Source organism: Canis lupus, chromosome 7 (genome assembly GCF_048164855.1).
Source record: "Canis lupus baileyi chromosome 7, mCanLup2.hap1, whole genome shotgun sequence".
NCBI lineage: Eukaryota > Metazoa > Chordata > Mammalia > Carnivora > Canidae > Canis > Canis lupus.
In genome coordinates this window covers 39580674-39599225 of record NC_132844.1, presented here as the reverse complement: position 1 = coordinate 39599225, position 18552 = coordinate 39580674, and the positions used below count along the sequence as shown (strand labels likewise).

Here is an 18552-nt window from a genome sequence, read left to right as displayed (position 1 = left end):
TTGAAAGTGTTCCTTCCTGATCAATTTTTTTGGAAAAATTTGAGAAGGATTAGTATTCATTCATCTCTAAGTGTTTGGTAGGATTCACCAGTTAAATCATCTGATCCTGGCTTCTATATGTTGGGAGATTTTTTATTATTGATTCAGTCTCATATTGGTCTGTTCAGATTTTGTTTCTTCATGATTCAGTCTTGGTAAGATGTATGTTTCTAAAAGTTTATCTGTTTCTTCTAGTTTATCTAATTTGTTTTCATTGATTGTTCATTGTTGTCCCTTATTCTTGTATTTTCGTGGTATTAGTTGTTAGTGGCTTTCATTTATAATTATTTGAATTATGTTTTTTTCATAGCTTAGAGGTTTGTTGATTTTGTTTATCTTTTCAAAAAACCAACTGTTGGTTTCATTGATGTTTTCTATTGTCTTTTTTAGTCTCTATTTCATTTAATTCCACTCTGATCTTTGTTGTTCCCTTCCTTCTGCTAACTTTGGGATTAGTTTATTATTCTTCTGGCACATTCAGGGGTGAGAGGTCTTTCTAGGGTATTTGTATAGCAGAAATATTACATGTAATTAATGTCATTTTCAGAGTAATTTTTCTTAACATTATGACAAATGGTATTTCAGAAATACCCAAATAGAGGATATCCCCGGCAGCTCAGCAGTTTAGAGCCTGCCTTCGGCCTGGGGCATGATCCTGGAGACTTGGCATCGAGTCCCACATCAGGCTCCCTGCATGGAGCCTGCTTCTCCCTCAGCCTGTCTCTGCCTCTCTCTCTCTCTCTCTCTCTCTCTCTCTCTCTCTGTGTGTCTTTCATGAATGGATGAATAAAATCTTTAAAAAGAAAGAAAGGAAGGAAGGAAGGAAGGAAGGAAGGAAGGAAGGAAGGAAGGAAGGAAGGAAAAGAAAGAAAGAAAGAAAGAAAGAAGAAAGAAGAAAGAAAGAAAGAAAGAAAGAAAGAAAGAAAGAAAGAAAGAAAGAAAAAGAAAAGAAAGAGAAAAAGGAAGAAAGAAAAAGAAAGAAAGAGAAAGAAAAGAAAGACCCAAATAGAGTACTTTCTTTTTAAGTGCTTTTTCCTGGACAGAGATTTTTGTTTGGTTTTAATTAGTTGTAACCCCAGATTTAGTCATTGTTGCTATTTCAGCTTCTAATACTACTAATTTTGTATTATTGACTCTGAAATGTCCATTATCTGATCATTTACGAGTGTGTGGAAAGGAAATATCTTTTAAAAATAGTTTATAGCAGACACCAGTCTTTAAAAGAGAAGCCTGGGTTTGCAAAGCAATAGAATTCCATAATACATGATTTTGGTTTATATGCAAAAACAATTATATGTATATTTTTACAGTATTATACAAGAAAGTGTTTAAGAGGCTGCATACTTTTTCATTAAATTTTAACAACCAAAATGGAAAACATGAGAACTGGATTTTGAACAGCAGAAGAAAAATAATTTCTTTCAAAATTTGTCATGTCTAAAATGTAATACCTAATATAATTTCTCAAGATCTTTTTTTATCCTAATGCTGTATTTATTTTGTTTTTCTTTGATTCAGAATATCTTATTTTTCTTATTTATGGTACACAATGATATCTATAGATTTTTACAAATGACCCTTCACAAATTATGAGATGTGCTACTTTCCTCATCCCAGTAGCATTCTCAGCATGATTATCTTTTATATGTGTGTAGTTTTCCACAGGTTCTTGTTTCATCCTCTGAACACCTCGATGATAATGTAAATCTGGTAATTTAGTTCTATTACCTGCCAGTGTGCCCCAAAATAGCCTGTCATGTTGAGTGTTTAAGTTCATGTGGAAACTATAAAGAACATTGGTTGATGGAATTGGTGACATATTAAGGCTCACAGGTATGGTGGATCCAAAATAGTTTCTCATGCCCAGATGAGCTTTTCCTCATCAGCAGTCTGGAAAAGAAAGAGAGAGAGAGGGAGAAAGAGAGCAAGCTCATACATGCAAAGAAGGCAACAAATTTTTTCCAGTTTTGGAGATACTGATTTGGTTTTCTTTTTATGTCCATCTTCCTTCAAGTTTTGTTTTATTTTAAGATAGTATTTAAGAGTTCCAAGAGTGTGTGTCTTTTTAATATTAATAAATTTGTTAGGAAAAGTTATCTTTCCCAAAATATTCTGCTTCCAGAAATTACTCCTATGAATTTGGCTGACTTTATTTTAATACATATCATTAATTTCTAGACTCATCCTTGATAACATAAATATATCCATGTAGAAGTAATTTTTCTTTATCCTGTGTGTTAATTCTCTTTTTACCTCTGTTCCTTAAAAATTTGCTTTTTCTTCTAAGGGCTTGGATTTTCTCTATACTTTTTATTACATGCCCTATTTTTCTGTTTGATTTGTACTGTCACTTCAAGACCTTTTCTTTCCAGCACTGTATTTTACTGCAATTCCTACACTTTGTGTATATTTCTGGAAAACTTTTAGAAGAAGAAAGAAATAATTTTGTCTGTGAGTTGCAGAAAGGCAGGTTAGATGCAGTAGGAATTAGATGGTATTATACAGCTTATTGCAACACATTTAAATTATTTCCAGCATGAAATTGTGCTGACAGTGAGAGGTTTGAGTCAGGAAATAGCTGTCATCTACAATAGCATCAGTCATAAGAGACAATGAGTATTTATAGAGCTGTTGAAAATTGATTAATAAGAAAATTTTCACAGACTTCTACAACAAAGTCATTGCCTGTTCTAGGAAACTGGCCTCAGTTTGAAATGTTAGAGCACTATGTACAATTTTGATAAAAAATTCAAATAACAATTCCCCATTTATAATAATGCTAGTATTTTTTAAAAGAAACATATATTGTTTCATTTGCTTTTTATTTTCCACCCATCCCTTTTTTCTGGAAAAAAAAATAATTTTATGCAAATAATACAAATAGTTAAAAACTCTCTTAGTCCAGAAAGATTTGTAATGAAAACAGTTAATTCTCTAGATGCAGCCACTTTTTTTAAAAGATTTTATTTATTCATGAGAGGCACAGAGAGAGAGAGAGAGAGAGAGAGAGGCAGAGACACAGGCAGAAGGAGAAGCAGGCTCCATGCAGGAAGCCTGACGTGGGACTCATGGACTCAATCCCAGGACTCCAGGATCACGCCCTGGGCTGAAGGCAGTGCTAAACTGCCTGAGCGCTGAGCCACCCAGGCTGTGCCCGATGCATCCACCTTTAACTATTCCTCTAATTTTAATGGCTTCCTCTGTATAGACATTTTAGCTTCCTGGTATGATGAATGACAACTGAATTTTAAACTATTTTCTTCCCTCCTTCCCCCCTACTTTTTAAGAGATATCATTATTCCCATATCTTTCTTTGACTTTGAAATTACTATTAAATAATGAATTGTTTAAAACTCCACTTCCTATTTCAACAAACATGACAAACACTATTGTGTAATATAAGGATATAAGCAGTCTTGCCTCTTTTTTCAAATTTGCTCTGTTCCTCTCCCTTTCAACCTATTAAGTATGTCCTTTGTTTTATATTATCAACGTTGCTAACATTCATATTCTGTTTTGTAACTGTAGTTAAATCTTAATGTGTTCTGTCTCTGGATTGATTCCAAATTAGAAAACAAGTAAACGGCATTTTCATTTTTATAGTAACACGAGAGAGAACGTGTTTAAAAAGGTAAAATGACTATCCAGCATAAAGAAGGAAGATCTTAATTAAGTTTCTGGCAAGACAGGACAAATCTATTTATCATTTTGGTATTGATTGAGTCACTCGTGGTATAGAGATAGCTAAAGGTATATCTTAGGTATTTCAGAAGCTTTTATATTCAAATATGCAGCTCTGTTGTAGTTAACAAAGTAGTGACTTGGAATCAGGATACCAGCTTCCTTTTTTCTGTTACCTTGGAAAACTCACTTCACCTCTGTGAGCTTCAGTTTCTCATCTGGGAAGTGTATTACCTGCTTTATAAGGTTGTTGTTTGTTAAATAGGTGAAAGTTCTCAGCAAACTGTAGAGGGCTGCATACATGTAAAATATTATTTAACTTCTAGAAATATAAGAAAGAATGAGAAACAGTCACATTTTGTCTCATTTACTATACTGTTTGTGAACCATTTAATGTAAAGAGCTGAAAGTGATGAAAAAGTTATTTTGATGTTTTCCTGTGATTTATATAATTGTGAAGCATAGTACGTACATAGGAAAACGTCTCCTGTTAACAAGTAAATTAAAAAAAATTTTAATAAAGCTATTTCTGGGATAAGAAGAATGAACTAGAATGACCAAGGGCAAGAAGGGAAGTCCAAAGGAAGAAGAAACCTCACAAAAGACCCCTACATTTATAACTTATCAAGGAAATCTAAGTATTTATGCTTGTATTTCTATGCTTATAAAACTAACTTAATCTGTAGATAGTGTTTGAATTGCAGTGTTCGTATTTGTTCAGCTATGCACTAGCAAGTCTTGTTCTGCCACTTACTAGCTATTTAGTCTTAAGCAAATTTTTCACTCTCTCCTGGCCTAACCTAATCAGTGAATGGAAATAACCCCTTTCTTACAGTGTATTTGTGAATATTAAGTGAGCAAATGAGATAAAGAGACCTGGTATAATACTCAGTAAATATTGATTTCCTTTTTCATGCCCTCTATTTCTATCCTAAATTGCCCCAGATGGTAAAAATACTGAAATAAGATCGACTCTAGAGTCTCAGAACCAACTTGATCTAAAGAAAGACAGTCATGGAGTTGCCTGGCAACCATTTATTGCCTTTTCCTTCTCAGTTCTCAAGAGTTAGCCTTATACATAGGATAGCTGAGTGATATGGTTTAACCTTTATATACCTCCTTTGGGTCTTCTTCCCCAATAAGACAGCTACTTCTTACTAGTGTAAGGGTTCTGTGATAAGTCTAAGAATGAACTGCGTACCTATGTTTAAACTCCTTTATCAGGGCAGCCCGGGTGGCTCAGCGGTTTAGCACCGCCTTCAGCCCAGGGCCTGATCCTGGAGACCCGGAATCGAGTCCCACATCAGGCTCCCTGGATGGAGCCTGCTTCTCCCTCTGCCCTATGTCTCTGCCACTCTCTCTCTGTGTCTCTCACTAATAAAAATAAATAAATAAAATCTTTAAAAACAAAACAAACAAAAAACTTCTTTATCAATGTGACGTAGAAGACCAAGCACAGACTTTGGGGCAAAGAGTAATGGCATTTGCTTCTGGGTAAATTATTTAAATTATCAGAGCTTTGGTGTCTCTAAAATAGATATATTAGTCCCTGCCCTATAAGATTGCCTAAGGGATTAGTAACAGTATAAACACAGTGCCCCTGCACATAGTAAGTCCTCTATGGATGATAGTTAGTAGTAGTAGTAAAATAAAACTGCTGCATTTTTGTTTTTCTTTTTTTTTAGTGAATAAATTTAATATGTATAAATTTGAGGTATACTATGTGTTACTTTGAAACATTTATTATAATGTGATGTTGTAGCAATATTTATTGACATTACATAATTGTAGAACAATATTGTTGCCTCTATTCATTATACTGTGCAGTAGATTTCTATGGCTTATTTACTACTATTTGCAGGTTTGTATTCTTAAACAACATCAGTCTTATCTCCCCACTTCCTCATCCCCTGCTAACCACCATTTTACTCTTTGTTTTTGACAAGTTTGACGTTTTTAGATTCTACAAATAAGTGATATACATTATTTTTTATTTTTCTGACCTATGTCACTTAACATAATGTGCTCAAGGTCCATTCATATTGTTGTAAATGGCAAGATAGTCTACTTTCTAATACCTAAATATTATTCCACTGTGTGTATATATATGTATATCTCTATACATATATATAATAATAAACAATGAATGAATGGATAAAAAAGATGTGCTCACATCTTTTTTATCCATTCATTCATTGTTTATATATATTGGCTATTGTGAATAATGCTGCAGGAAACATAGGAGTGCATTTATATCTTTGAAATCTTGTTTTCATTTCTTTTAGGTATATACCCAGAAGTGGAATTGCTGGATTGTATGGCAGATTTATTTTTAACTTTTTAAGGAGCCTCCATATTGTTTTCCATAGTGGTCAGACCAATGTACATTCCCACCAGTAGCATATAGTATTCCCCCCACCCACATCCTCATTAGCACCTCTTGTCTCTTGTTTTCTAGATAATAAGCATTCCAATACATGTAAGGTGATATCTTGTTGTATTGTTGATTAGCATTTCCCTGATGAAATGAGCATCTTTTCATATGCCTATTGGCCATTTTGATATCCTTTTTTGAAAACTTTCTATGTAGTTCATCTACAAGACTGCTATTTATAAGAAGAAAGAAGGGAAAATTGCATAAAACCTCAATAATGTATGGGGAAAGTCTTATTGCTAAAAATGTATATATACACATATGTATTCTCCACTTTGATAGAAGTTTCACAGCTAGATAAGCATTTGGATTAATAAGAAATCAACCCTGGTTAAAAAAAAAAAAAGGAATTAAAAAAAAGTAATTTCCAGTTATTTGTATTTGGCCAGAGTTTTTCTAAGACCATCCATTCTGATAAAATTCTTTGTGTGTATATGTATTCCTTGCCTACCACTACCCAGTGTTTTTTATAAAGGTGATAGCAGTTAAGAACAAGTTAATATCAAGAGAAAAGGAAGGCTGGAAATAAAAGATAGCTATCAAAGTAAAGAGGGGTTGTCCCCTTGTTACTTTGCCTTGATGTAGTGGTTAATTGGCCACTTGAAATGAAGCTTCAAATATAGACGTGATGGTCGAAGAGTCATCTGTTTCTCCCCTACTAGTTGTCTCCTTAAGTTTTTCCCAACCACCATCTTTTCAAGGTCTTCTTTTGAAACCCATTGAAATATTTTAAGTTTTGCTGAATTGTTTAGATTTTTCATGATTTGACCCTATCCTACATGTCTAACGTTATTTCCCACCATCTTCTTGTGGATTCTCCTTATGGAACCACTTCCATTTTCTCAAATTTGATGGATTCTAACTTACCTCAAATTTTGTGCATATTTTCCCCACCTCATCTCCTTTGTGAAGCCATAGATAACTCCCAAACGTTTCCTTTGCTGTGTTTCATAGCATTTTCTATAAACATCTTTTACTTCTTAGCATGTTATAATTTTTTTATTTATTTTGCTATAATACAATCAAACATCAAGAATCATTAAAGAAGAATGCTTTTGTAAAATGAGAAAAATTTAAAGAAATACACAGCTAGAGACAATTCATTTCATGTCACTAATCCATTGCTGTTAACAGTAACTGAATAATCTCAATAATCATGAAGGGAAAACTCACCATAGAATTAGAGCCTTCAAAAAGCTTTGCATAACTTATAAAATTTGAGTCCATTTGGCATTGTAAGCCTCCATTTTGCTTTCCCTACATGCAATAATTTCTTTCTGTCACTGCCATTATTTGTCTTTTTACCTGGCTTAACAGATAGTGATAATTACACTGGCATTTGCTTTGGTCTCCAAAATAGGGAGTTAAGAGATTATCACATTGTAGTGCAATTTTTTGCTTGAATTTTTCTATTCAAACTAGATTGGGAACTCAGAACAAGGGTAGGGTTCTCCTTTATGTTCATATCTCTTAGTTCTCAATATTTTAGAAGCTTAATAAGTTATGGTTGAATGAATGCTCACTTGTTCACAAAATAAATAACATATCAATGCCCACTGTTTAACCAATGGAAATGGAAATGCGAAAGATGGTGATAGGAATAAAATATAAAATTAAATTATCATGACTTAATGTAAGTGTAGGTCTCTATCACAGGTCTTTAAAAGTGTAAATCTGATGTTTGGGTTAGCAGATAACTGATAGGCAAGCTGAAAATAGATTTCTTTCAACAAGTAGGGTACTAAATTAAGAAGTTAGGTGAAAGTTCAAGTATTTCATAAACACTTGCTGAGAGCCCATTATGTGTAAGACATAGTGTTCACTCCTATATTAAAACAATTTAAAAGATATATGTAGTTCCCAACCTCATGGAGGGAGGTTATCATTCTAGTAAATATGAAAAAGCAGAGAGGGTTTCAGATTCAAGACAATAAACAGACTGTACACATATGTCTGGGTCTTTCTAAGACCCTTTGATAATAGTATAAAATCCAAGAAGAAATAGCAAAATATTTCAATAAATTTCTGCAGGACAGAAAACAGAAGTGAGAGCTGAACTGCCTTTTGGGATACCTTCCCCCAAGGATTTCAGGAATTATAGCAGATGAAGGGAAGTAAGAGTGGGCTGGAAAACAGAGATTAATTAAAAGTCTGTAATCAGATCAACTGTAATAGTTGGGCACCTCAAGGCCAATGGTAGAATGTCAGGAAGATTAGTATTTACCTTAGGACAAAAACCTCAGGACTTTTCTCTAAAGAAATTAGCATGGGGTGTTAATATGTAACACTTGAGAGTAAAGCACTTACTATTTTTTATGTGTGTTTGGTAAAAAGCAAATAACATGAAATCTACCCTCAACAAATTTTTATGTATATAGTTACAGTATTGCTAACTATATGCATATTTTTGTCAGCAGATCTCTAGAACTTTTTAACCTTGCGTGACTGAAATTTTGTATGGTTGAATAGCAGTTCCTCATTTTCTCCCTCCTCCCAGACCCTAGTAAAACCATTCTACTTTATTTGAGAAGTGTGACTATATTAGATAGCTCATTAAGTAGAATCATGTAGCGTTTGGCCTATTTCTCTTAACAGGAGTTCTCACAGTTCATCCATATGTTGTAGTATAGGATTTTCTTCCTTTTTTTTAAGGTTGAAAATATTCTATTCTCATTGTCTTTACCCTTTCATCTACTGATGACATTTAGGTTATTTCCACCACTTGGCCATTGTGAATAATGTGGCATTGAACATGGAAGTGCAAATATGTCTTCGAGGTCCTGTTTTCAGTTCTTTTAGGTAAATACCCAGGAGTGTAATTGCTAGATCATATGATAGTTTTATGTTTACTTTTTTGAGGAACCTCCATACCGTTTTCCATAGTGGCAACACCATTTTACATTGCCACCAGTGGTGTACATGGGCTTACCCTATACATAATACCATATGAAGTAAGACATATGTGAGACATGGACCCTGCCTTCAAGAAGTTTCTTTTTCTTCCTTTTCAGATTGTCTTCCTTTCCATCTTAATCTGACTTTTTTTTATGATTTCAACTCAAATGCCTTATTTTTAACAAAGCCTTTTCTGAATTCACAGACTAAGCACTCTATCCTCTGTCATGCTCAGGATAGATGTAATTTACAGAATTAGATGAGGGCAGGGAAAGCAGGTTTTTTTGTTTTCTTTGGTTAGGTCTACCTAGCTTAGGACAGTGCATGGCACAGAGTGTACAATAAATATTTAAAAAAATTTTTGTGAACTCTGTCACCCATTTTTTGAAGATCATATAAGATATTATTTTATTAAATGATAAAATGAATACCCAAATACTCAAACCTTCCTTTAAGAAACAGAACGTTATTAGTACTGTGAAAGCCTCCTGTATATCCCTCCTGATTTTTGTGTTAATCATTCTTTTGCTTTCTGTATAGTTTTATCATCTATGAATCTTACCTAAGTATATATCTGGTTGAGTTTGGAAAAACTGAGTAGTAAGCACAAACCTAGTTGTATAAGGGAGCTGCAGTATCACTACTATGAAAAGAAGGATCCCAGAAGAAAAGCTGCATAGAGTTTTTGGGTTACAGTATGTTTCTGTATAGTTAAAGTTTAAGATTTCTCTTTGGGGAAGTTTGTGGGCAAGACAAGGAGTGAATTGTGTGAAACTTAGAGTTCACTGCATTTAGGACTTCTGGTAAGGTTGTAATGTGATGAAGTATTAGATATCCAACACATGGAGTAGGCTTCTTTGCATCTAAACTTAACATTTAACTTTTCTACCTTCAACTCTCAGGAGCAGGTCAAACAGAAAACTGTTCAGTAAAAAGACTGCCCTCTTTTAATCTAATCAATAGGGCAGAAACTTCACCAATTGCACCCATAGGCAAATCAAGCCAACTGTTTAATCTCTTCTTACGATAAAATGGTACCATGGCAGTTAGGATCTTTCAGATGATGGACCTCAACATATCTATTTGCTGTGGCAAACTAATCCAATATTTATTAGTCATGTTCTATAAGGCAGAAGATTATCTGGAATCTTCCTTTACCATCTTCCTAGGGATTCCCTTTGCCTCTTCCACAGTAGATGTCTACTAACACCTGTTTTTCTTTCTTGGTTTACTCTTGTTTTGTTGGAGCCTGTTTTCTATATCTTGTTGAGAAAAGTGGCATAGGAATTTTCTGAAGCCTTCCATGTCTAAAAATGTCTTTATTCTTCTCTTGTTTTAAAGTTTAGCTAAGTATAGAATTCCAGGGTAGAACTCTTTTCTTCAGAATTTTGAAAATATTGTTCCATTGTCTTTTGGTTTGTAATATTGCTATTGAGAATTCCAAAGGCATCTGATTGATTCTTTATGTGACCCTTTTCCCTTTTCAGGAATCTTGTAGCACCTTCTCTTTGTTTCTAGTGTTCTTATGACACATGATAATGTACCTTGGATCTCTGAGTACCTGTTGGGACCTTTTAATCTGGAAACATGTGCTTCAGTTCTGGGAAGTTTTCTTATTTTGTTAATGATTTTCTCCTGCTTCCCTGTTTTTTTCTATCTGGAACTTCTGTCAGTCCGATACTGGATCATCATCACTGGTTCTCTTACTTTTTAGTTTTTTTTTTCTCTCCTTTTTTCCATTTTTGTCTTTCGTTTGTACTTTCTATTACACTTATTTCTTCAACTTTAATCCCTTTTTGAGTTTTTACTTTTGTTGTTTTTCTCTCCCTTATCTGACTTTTCCTCTTTTCTTCCTCCTCTCTTTCCTTTTTGTTTTCCTCCTTAACTCTAATCCCTTCTTTTCTTTTAAAATCCAAATGTTCCTGTGTTTTTGGAGTATTCCTCTATCATAGCAACATTTTCTTGTTTCATGAAATGCAATACCTTTTCTCTAAGAACAATATTGATAGTCTTTTTTTCTACAAGTTTTTTAATTTTCTTTTTTGTTTTGGTCTCTAACTTGCAAGCTTTCTTCCAGTGTCTGATAGTCCTCAGTTGTATATACATGACTAAAAGGAAACTTAATTGGAAGTTCTGAGTACATACTTGAGACTTGTCTCTTTGACCTTTGCATAGGGTGATATTGTGAGCCATTTGCTAAGGAATCTTTGAAATCAGTTGTCTATAGATATTATCTATTGTAATAGATCTATATAATTAGGTATTAAGTATTATATAGATCTGTTGGGTTCTCAGATTCTGCACATTAAAAACGTGAAGAATCTGAGTATTATTCTATATATTGTTGAAAATAATTCTTCATGTTTCTCATGTTTCTGTATATGTTGTGAACAGAGACACTGAAAGACTTCTGTTCCAGACTAACTTTTTAAGATGTTTGTATAAGTGAAGAGCTTTGGAAGATTTAGATAATTTCCTTGTCTGGAGCAGAAGGAAGATTTGTTTACTGTACAGTATAATAAAGATAATGTCTCCCTCTAGTTCAAAGATTAGACAGGTTTTTTTTTTTTATAGCCCTTTATAAAAGATTAAGGTTTCCTGGGGACCCCTGGGTGGCTCAGCGGTTTAGCGCCTGCCTTTGGCCCAGGGCGCGATCCTGGAGTCCCGGGATTGAGTCCCACGTCGGGCTCCCAGCATGGAGCCTGCTTCTCCCTCCTCCTGTGTCTCTGCCTCTCTCTCTGTCTATCATAAATAAATGAATAAATCTTAAAAAAAAAAAAAAAAAGATTAAGGTTTCCTAAGCTTAGAGTTCCTCAGTTCTGACCTAAAACCCACTGTATGCATAGCATCCACTTGGACCTGCCTCTATCACCCTCCTAGATCTTGGGGGAATAAGGACAACGGGAACTGATGTGATCATGCAGCTCGTGCTGCTTGCTATGCTATAAGTAATAAAATCCTTTGTCTCTGACCCAGGAATCTCATGTCTTCTCTCAGCACTCATGAAACTGTGGCAGACTAGTGTGTTAGCTTGCAAGTAGCATAAAATCTTAGATTCCTTACACTTCTTGAAATGCCAGAGAGGACCTTTGTCTATTTCCTTCCTGAAGAGTAAGAATCTAACTGCTAGCTTCTGGGAACACAGTAGAGGAGAAGTTCTGTGTATCTCTGCATTCAGTAGTCAGGATGGCCTATGTTCATATACCCATGCTCTCAGTTTTGCCAGGTGACTTTCACTTCAGAAGGCCTCTGTTTTATCTCCTTCAGGGAATAAGCCTTTACGCTTCTATGAAGGTGAATAAGGGGCAGCAAGCTAGTGGCATATAGTAAGAGAAAGGGATATATGAATCTGTTCTGCTCTTTGCTAATAGGTCATCTTCTCAATTAAGCATTGCCTGACTTTCTTTTTAAAATTGCTACCTTTCTTAACCTTCTTTTCTTTTTCCTTCAAAGAACTTATTATCTATTACTTATTAAACATAGTGTATCATTTACTTAATATTTTTATTCTTTATTCTCCCTCCCATTAGGGTATAAGCTCCATTAGGTCAGAGATTTTAATCTCTATTTTGTTGTATGCCCCTAGGACCTAGAAAATGACTGTTATGGCATATACTTGGTAATCAGTCAGTATTTAAAGATATTGTTGATTGAATGAGTAAATGAATGGGAAGAACTTGGCGGATTTTTTGCCCATTGCTCCTGAGTTGAGAATAAAATTACAAAGTCACTGGTTCATCTTTTCAAAAGCTTTTAAGTATCGATATTGAGGATATAGGTGATTTTCACAGAAGATTAGTTATTGTCATTTCAAAGCAATTTAGAATAATTTATTTAGTATAGTTTCTTATTCCTGTGTTAGAATCCCTTTTAGGGCATTTCTAACAGCAGGATTCCTTTCCTATTGGAGCGTTTCTAGTGCTCTCAATAAATATTGGATATAATTTATTGGTAGAGACAATGAAGTTGACTAAGAAATTATTAAAAAGGGATAGCCCATGAGATAGGAGCAAAAACAGAAAAGTGTGATGTCTGGGTAGTCAAATTAAAGAAGTGTTTCAAGGGTGAGAGTATGTTTAACTTTCTGATGCTGATTATAAGCCAAGTAAGATGAGGTCTGAGAATTACTGTTGTATTTAGCAAAGGAGAAGACATTAGAGATCTTGATAAGAGCAGTTACATGGGCCAGAATCTACTTACCAAGTGAATTACTCATTGTTGTGTAAGAATTTGCCCCCAAAGTTAATTTAAAACAAACAACATTATGTCATAGTTTCTTTGGGTCTGGAATCCAGAAGTTGTTTAGCTACTTGCCTCTGTCTCATGGTCTCTCAAGAGGTCTATTACTTCTGCTGTATTCACACAGATCAACCCTGGGACTTTGTTGGAGGAATTGTACAAGGATTGATACTAACAGGTGAAACTCCCTGGGAACCATCTTGAAGACTAGCTATCACAAAATGGGCGAAAGCGAGAACGAGAGGGAAGAGTTAGAGATGTTGAATACCAAAGACCCTTTTGAGGAATTTTGCCAGGAAAAGGAGAAGAGAAAAAGGGAATTTGTCCAGGCACATCTGCAAGTCGATGTAGTAATGGAGCTTAGAGAACTTCTCTGATTATTTTCTCATGAAATAAGAACCAAGATTCTCAGTTGAAACTGAAGGACAGAAAATAATTTACAAAATAGTAATCTAGGAATGTGGAGAGAGAATGAATTTGGAAAATATAGTATGATTACTAAGCAGCACTGAAGGTCTATTCAAGACTAGTGATCTTGAATTAAAGCATAGTCATTCAGAAGAGTTGTGTATTTTTCCCCAGCTATACTCAGCTTGTGAGTACAAGTTATGTAGTAGGTACAAGGGCAGGAGGTTATATTTGTAAATGTTGGTATTGTATCTGTCCTATCTGCCTAGATAGGACAAAGCAAATTGGGATATATGCAAGAATGAGTGATAATGATGGAGTATGGAATTTAAGATGGGTAAGGAGGAAAGGATTTGAAAGAAGGTACAGGGATTGCAAAAAGGAGGAGGATTTGTGGAATCTACTAAATGAGGTCCAAAGATTGTTGAGCTTGTGGCATTAGAGTAAGCTGGAGAGAGGATATTGATTGAACTTTAAATTGCAGTCATAGGTAATGTAAAATTCTAGGGAATGACTATAGGAATGAGGAGCTAAGGAGGGCTAGAGTACAACAACACTTAAGGAGAGGGGAAAGAGAACCTAAGAGGTTTGATTGCTGGAGTAGTTTTGGAAAAAGAGACCTTGAGTTAGGAAATGAAGCCTTAAAAAAAGAAAAAAAAAAAAAAAAAAAAGAAATGAAGCCTTTAAGAGCTGAGGGCTTCCAGGCTTTGTAGTGACTGCAAAACATGAATGAAACTGTGAATGGTACTGTCCAAGAGATTCAAAGCCAGTGGTGGAGGTGGTTTCAGAAAGTAGAGACCAAGAATGGCTAAAGGCATATCAGTAAGGAATAAAGAAGCTCCAGGTCCAGTAGTGGTAGAAGTATAGAAAAAGGAACAGCCCCCACTTGAGAGGGCTATGTTGGAGTGGGCATCCTTAGGAAAAGCAGTAACTAAACTTGTGCTTTTTGAGGCAGCAGATTCTAATTTCACAATAGCTGGGTATTTTGAGAAAAATCAACTTTCTTTTGATGAAAATTTTTTCTCCTTCTCAGCTCTTCTCTGAAATATTATAGAAGTTAAGTTTCTTAACTTCGATTGGTTTTCTTTCTGTTTGATTTCTTTTGCGATATTTGAGAACTTAGGAAAAATTGTAAGGTAGTACAAATAATTTTTCCCGAACCAGTTAATAGTAATTTGCCAACATGATGATGCTCACTCCATCATCCCATATACTTCAGTATCTATTTCCTCCAAACAAGAACATTCTTCTATACAACCCTAATAAAATCAAGAAATTAATGTTGATACATTATTACTGTCTATCCTCAACCCATTCAACTTTTGCTAGCTGTCCCAATAAAGTCGTTTATAGAAGAATGATCCAGTTCAGAATCATGGCTGGTAATTAGCTGTTGTCTCTTTAGTCTCCTTCATCATAGAACAGTTCCTTGGTCCTTTTTAATTTCCATGACCCTGAAACTCTTAAAGACTACAATCCTATTAATTTGTAGAAAGTGCTTCAATTTGAATTGCTTTGTGATTCCTCATGATTGGATTCAGGTTATGCACCTTTGACAAGAGTATCTCTGAAATGATACTATGTTCTTCTCATTATATCCTCGTAGGTGGTACATGATTTGTCTGTCCCACTACTAATGATGTTAACTTGAATCATTTTAGACTTCTCTACCCTAAACTTTTCTTTTTTCACTTAAAACATCTGCTTTTTCCCTTCATTCATATGATATATATATATATATATATATATATATATATATATCATATGGACTTAAGAATTTCTCTATTATTCAATGGATATTAATCTGTTACTGTCATAATTTATTTTGATGCTCTGTCCATCCCTGAAATGACCAGGGTAGCCTCTCCAAGCTAGCTCCATGTCCTTTTGATATGTCCCCTTATTCTTTTAGCACTTCTTTGCTTTCTGGTATGAAAAGATGATCCAGACTTCTCTTGTCCTATCTGTGCCCCAGCTCTGGTGTCAAACATTTCTCCAAAAACTCTGGTTCCTTTAATGTAAGATAGTATTATGAAACCAATATTTGGGGATGTGTTCCCAGGGCTTTTTAGTGAACAGAGCTAGTGAGTTATGTATGTACACACACATATATTTACATATGCATATGCGAATTTGCACCAATCTTTATCTAAATATATTGTGAAAAACATGAGTTCATGTATTTCTAATTTCAATCCAGTACCATAGGATTCATTTATATTTGTATCTACTTTCCATATACATCCTTTCTCTGAAAGATTTTTTTTTAAGATTTTATTTATTGATTCATGAGAGAGACAGAGAGAGGCAGACATAGGTAGAGGGAGAAGCAGGCTCCCTGCGAGGAGCCCAATGTGGAACTCAGTCCCAGGACTCTGGGATCACACCCTGAGCTGAAGGCAAACACTCAACCACTGAGCCACCCAGGCATCCCTCTGAAAGATTTCAATGAGAAACCTGACTTTCATTATCCTTAATATAGTATTTTATGTGATCATTCTCTCATATGTGCCAGTCTCTTCTCACTGCTCCCTCTCCCTCGGAATGCTCTTCTTACACCTCTTGGGCTTCAGCACCTCATGACAAGTCACTTCTTTGTGTAGATACTCTTCTCAAAGCCACTTGAACATACTAAGTCTTTGTATCAGGACTTCCTTCTGTAGGGGATGTTGGTCTCAACCTTACTTTACCCCCATGAGAGTTTATCAGGTTGCTGCTGCGCATACCCACCCTCACCATCATCATCATCCTTTTTGGACTCCTTTGCCTGTACCTGGCTGCCCCTCTGCAAGAACACCTTCCTCACCTAATTTGGGCTCCAGCACCCCCTTTCCCCTGCACCCTTAGTTGTTCTTCCATGTAGTTGCCCTTTTCATCTTGCTTGGGCTCCCAATACCTCACCCTAAGTTATCCCTCCACCAGGATTGCCCTCTTCATCCTACATAGGCTCCAACATCAGGCAGCCACTCCATATGGACATCTCCTTATTCCATTTAGACTGTAGTATCCCACTCTGCTCCCTGCTCTGCAGAGATGCCCACCTTGTTTAAATGTTTAAGTTCCACCTTGTTGTAATGACCTGACACCTGCAACCTGGATGGAAATAGACCATTTTTACATGTAAAGGGCACAGTCTTCCACAAGACTGAGCTGACTTCAGACATAAGGTCGCACTTCAGGGGTCCACAAGTTACCCACATTTCTGATTAGATGGGTACAGATTTGAGGTTTCTATTACCCCTTCAGGTTTGAAGTTGCTAGAACAACACACAGAACTCAGGAAAGCACTCTCCTTATTATTATAGTTTTATTATAGCAAAGGGATACATATCCAAGCCAACCAAAAGAAGAGATACGTAGGGCAAGGTCTGAGAGGGTCCCAGATTTGTGAAGCTTCTGTGTTCTCTCCCCTAGGAGACAGGATGTGTCACCCTCCCAGAAAGTTTGTATGTGACAATATGTAGAGTATTACCAATCAGCGAAACTTCAATCTCCAGGCCCTTTTCCCCTCACTGGAGGTTGGGCTCCCATTATGTGTCTCAAGCCCCACCTTTCTTGGTCTTGTGTGGCCAGCCCACATCCTGAGTCATCTCCTTGCCATAAATTATCTGGGCCAACTGTGAATAAGTTCCAGCACTCCACTTCCCCCAGCCTCAGGTGTTCTCCCATGTAGTTGCCTGTCCAGGGAAATTCTAAGGATTTAGAGGCCATTTCCAAGGAATTGGGACAAAACCCAAACAAATCCTTTATTCCAAGGGATTAGAGGTTACCATTAAGCAACTAGGACAGTGGCCAGTCAAATGCTTTACTGTGCATCAGTGGAAAACTAAATTGCTTCCTTCTGAATATACATATCAATTATTCCTCTTAAGATAAATCTACCTTGAGGGGTGCCAGGGTGGCTCATTCGGTTAAGCATCTACCTTCAGTTCAGGTGGTGATCTCATGGTCCTGGGATTGAGCCCCAGGTCTGGCTCCCTGCTCATCAGGGAGTCTGCTTCTCCCTCTGCCCCTACCCCCTGCTTGTGCTCTCTCTCTCTCTCTCTCTCTCTCTCTCTCTCTCTCTAATAACTAAAATATATTTTTTTTAAATATACCTTGAGATTTTTTTCATGTACCTTCTCAGATTAAAACAAATTGTACAGTTTTATAGTGGTTATCATGTACTTACTCATTTTTTATATAGAAGTTATTAAACTTCCAGAAGTGTTCTAATACTGCTATATAAAATGATAATGACATTGGAGTAATATAATCAAACTTATTAAAGTACTAATTTACTTGTATTAAATTTTTCCTTTTTACCTGTCAGTTACATATCTTATCTGTTTTAGGTGTGACTCTAGCCTTTCCAGCTTCAGTTCATGAATCTCTGATTTGCAGTAAAACATTTCAAATTCTATATAAAAATGAGGAGGTTGTTTTAAATGATGTCATGATCTTCAAAGTTAAAATGTTGTTGGATGAAAAAAAGGTAAACATCTCTTCATATGTATTTAGATAAATATTTTTTGTAGAGCTTCAAGGCATATTTCTAACTTTCTATAAGTACTCAGAAAGACCCCTTATATTGTAATTTCTCTTTAGATTGAAGAAACCCTTGAAGAAATGAATTTTTTGTTATCCTTGGATCTACACTTCACAGATGGAGATTATTCGTAAGTAGGCTATTCAAACAAAGATCTTTAGTTTTCATAACTGCTATCTATTCCCCCACTTTCTTGTTAGAATCTAGCTTCTCCCTTTTTTGTTTATTTGAACTACTTCTGTCTGTGGAGTCTCATGAGAGTAGTTAGGTCTACTGTGTCCATTCCATGAGCCCCAGGTAGCAAATCATACAATTTGAAGAAATAATT

The 18552-nt window shown here is 35.5% G+C and overlaps 1 protein-coding gene across 17 annotated transcripts in view; it reads left to right on the top strand.

The window, feature by feature from the left end:
- Window positions 1–18552, top strand: part of FAM135A (family with sequence similarity 135 member A) — a 132944-nt gene that overhangs the window by 26133 nt on the left and 88259 nt on the right. For all 17 annotated transcript variants that reach the window (XM_072832443.1, XM_072832438.1, XM_072832436.1 and 14 more), the window contains 2 exons: window positions 18031–18170; window positions 18284–18354. In XM_072832443.1, the coding sequence (XP_072688544.1) occupies window positions 18031–18170; window positions 18284–18354 (211 nt within the window). The remainder of the gene's footprint in view (window positions 1–18030; window positions 18171–18283; window positions 18355–18552) is intronic.